The sequence below is a fragment of the Cryptomeria japonica genome, chromosome 2 (assembly GCF_030272615.1).
Source record: "Cryptomeria japonica chromosome 2, Sugi_1.0, whole genome shotgun sequence".
Lineage (NCBI taxonomy): Eukaryota > Viridiplantae > Streptophyta > Pinopsida > Cupressales > Cupressaceae > Cryptomeria > Cryptomeria japonica.
The window spans coordinates 217,405,249-217,407,917 of record NC_081406.1 but is presented as its reverse complement, the minus strand read 5'-3'; the positions used below and the strand labels follow the sequence as shown (position 1 = coordinate 217,407,917).

At 37.0% G+C, this 2,669-nt stretch overlaps 1 protein-coding gene across 1 annotated transcript; it reads right to left on the bottom strand.

The window, feature by feature from the left end:
- Positions 1-204: 204 nt before the first annotated feature.
- LOC131037104 (scarecrow-like protein 26) lies at positions 205-1,857 on the bottom strand. The gene has a single exon (XM_057969141.2). It carries the CDS (start codon positions 1,855-1,857, stop codon positions 205-207), a length of 1,653 nt encoding a protein of 550 aa, XP_057825124.2.
- Positions 1,858-2,669: the final 812 nt, after the last annotated feature.

The following is a 2,669-nucleotide window of genomic DNA, read 5'->3' as shown; positions in this document are numbered from 1 at the left end:
AATAACCAATAACTAATTTTGGCTATGAGGTGTCACCTAAAAAGAGCCACTATTAAATAACAATTGTTTTTATCCTAACAATACTTGTTTGACAAAAACAACCATTTTCTAATTCTAGGTCAGGACGAACAGCTGTCCAAAACTACCCATAACTAATGCTATTATTTCTGAGTAAGGACGAACAGCTGTCCAAGCTACCCATAATTAACACCATGCAGACACACATGTCAAAGGAGTCATGTCCCAGTTTAGAAGCAGCTGACCATTCCCTGTTGACTCTACACCATACAATCTCCCTATCTCATTGCAAGATACAAGAGCTTTTGCATGCATAAAAATTTTCTGACTTATGGCACCCTCAACAAACCCTAATTTTAAAGGTATGTCAATCGCTCTGAATAGCTCATCATTCGCCATGTAATTAATCGGTCTGCACATCATTGGGCTAGAGAAGAGATGTTCCATCATTGCTCGAGCAAGCCCATATTGCTCTCCTAGTCCTGCTTCCAAGGAATCAAACATTGCACACAAGTTTCTCAAACACTGAGAAAATCGGTCCATGAAGGTAAGGTTCTCATCATAGCCTGAAATTCCATTTGGTCCAGTACCCAGAGTCAAGATAACTAGATTGAACTGATCTGCTCCATTAATGAAATCTACTAACTGCTTCCTACTGCGCTCAAACATATTTGGCAATTCCCACATACAATTCACTACCACAATCTCATCCTCATTGGAGGAACTTATCATCCCTTGCAAATTTTTCATTTCGGTTTCCTGGAACGAAAATGGAATCCCCAATGAATCTGCATACTCAGACAATCTTTTTCCAGTGTCTTTATAGTAGCTTGAAAATGGGTCTGAATCCTCAAAAGAATCCACCCATTTGACCGCTGTGATTTTGAGGTGATCAATCTGGTAATCTTCATTCTTCAAGGCTTCCATCAATGATGGCCACTGCATACCGTCCATTATGTCAAAATCAATTATGTGCACACACTGCTGCTTTGTCAAAGGAATGGCTTCCAAAATGCTCTGGTTTGTAGTAAAATGTGCAATCTTTATAAAAGGATAGGCTTGGTTAAGTAAGATGAAAGCTCCAAGAAAATTGGCTTGAGACACCCCATTTGAAATTGAATTGTGCACCCGCTTATCCATCTGTGTTTTTTGCAGTGATTGAGAAAGATAGTAAGCCACTCTCTCCATAGTAGACCCAGTTGGGGAAGCTATTTCTTTTAGCCTTTCAAGAAGAACCTCAACAAGTTCAATGACTCCATTAGATGCCGCCTCTGCACAGGCAGTTAGAAGATGAACAATCCTCAATCCCTTGTATTCAGAAGAATCACTCTCACATGGGATTATGATTTCACTAAATTTTTCAGCCTCTCCATAGGTTGATGTATTTTTAGTCTCACTTGTTAAACAGCTAAAATCTTTACCACAATCTTGAGCATTTATAAAATCAAGCTCAAACATAATTAGATCAGATTTTTCAATTATGGCTGAATTCTCTTGTTCTGAAGAGAGCTCCTTTTCAGGACATGGACATAATAATTCAGTCTCCTCAATTATTAGGTCGTCCCACAAAAGATCATCATTCGAGTCTAAGAGCTCATCATCAAAAGAAAATTCCATAACATCATTTTGGCTCTCATTTGAAAGCACTGTATTCTCTTCGATCGAAAGCATTGTATTCTCTTCGATCGAATAGAATTCTGATGGTGGGCTCCCAAGAGAAGAATCATCGGTGCTGAAATTAAAATTTAATGGTGTATCCCAACTAAAATCTTCCTTGCTCTCCAGTTTGTTGTCGTCCCAATAGATGTGCCCAGCTTCCTGCATTATGGTAATCTCCATTCCCAAATCTTTTTCTCCCACAAAATTGTATGCAAATTTAGAATTGTTGTCTTTTCTATTGAATTACTAGCCGTGGCTTTTAAACAAAAGCAAAGCATATGAGACCAAGGACGTCACATCACCATATCTTTCGAATCCGGAACATAAATTTGAATAACCAAATCTGTACATTCTGAAAGCAAATATATGTCGTGTAATGTGGAATGTACGAGGTTCAAATGTGAATGAAAACTCTAACCCACTTCCATCAGAATTTCAACATACTTTCATCATGATTTCTCATCAAATATAATTCAGCATATGCCTGCTCAAACGGAATTTCGCTAACTCATTAAAACTATGAACATTTCAACCATAATTGTAACGAAATCTTCCTGCTATAGGACCAAAACTAATAAATCTTGTATACGACACACTTATTATTATAAAATTTAACGTACGCCTCGAGAACACGAGCAATAATTTTATTTATTTATTGTTTAAACTATATATAGTTTTATATATTAATTTTGCTAAATCTATCCACCACTTTACCTCTGACACCTGTATAAATTAATAGAAGTTGAACCAAGCAAGCAAGTGCAAAGAATACGACATTCTATCTGATATGCAAGCTGATGAGATCTTCTATTCCACCATCCCTAAGGTTTATCAATTCTTGCTGCTTTTTAGGTCCTAAGGTTGGATTTATGGGTGGGTTCATATCATCATAGGACCAAACAAATACATGCTTACATTTTCTGAGTAACGTAATAACCATAATTCTGATTTTTGGACTGATTTTCTTTCCAACGTATACTTAATCCGTAGGT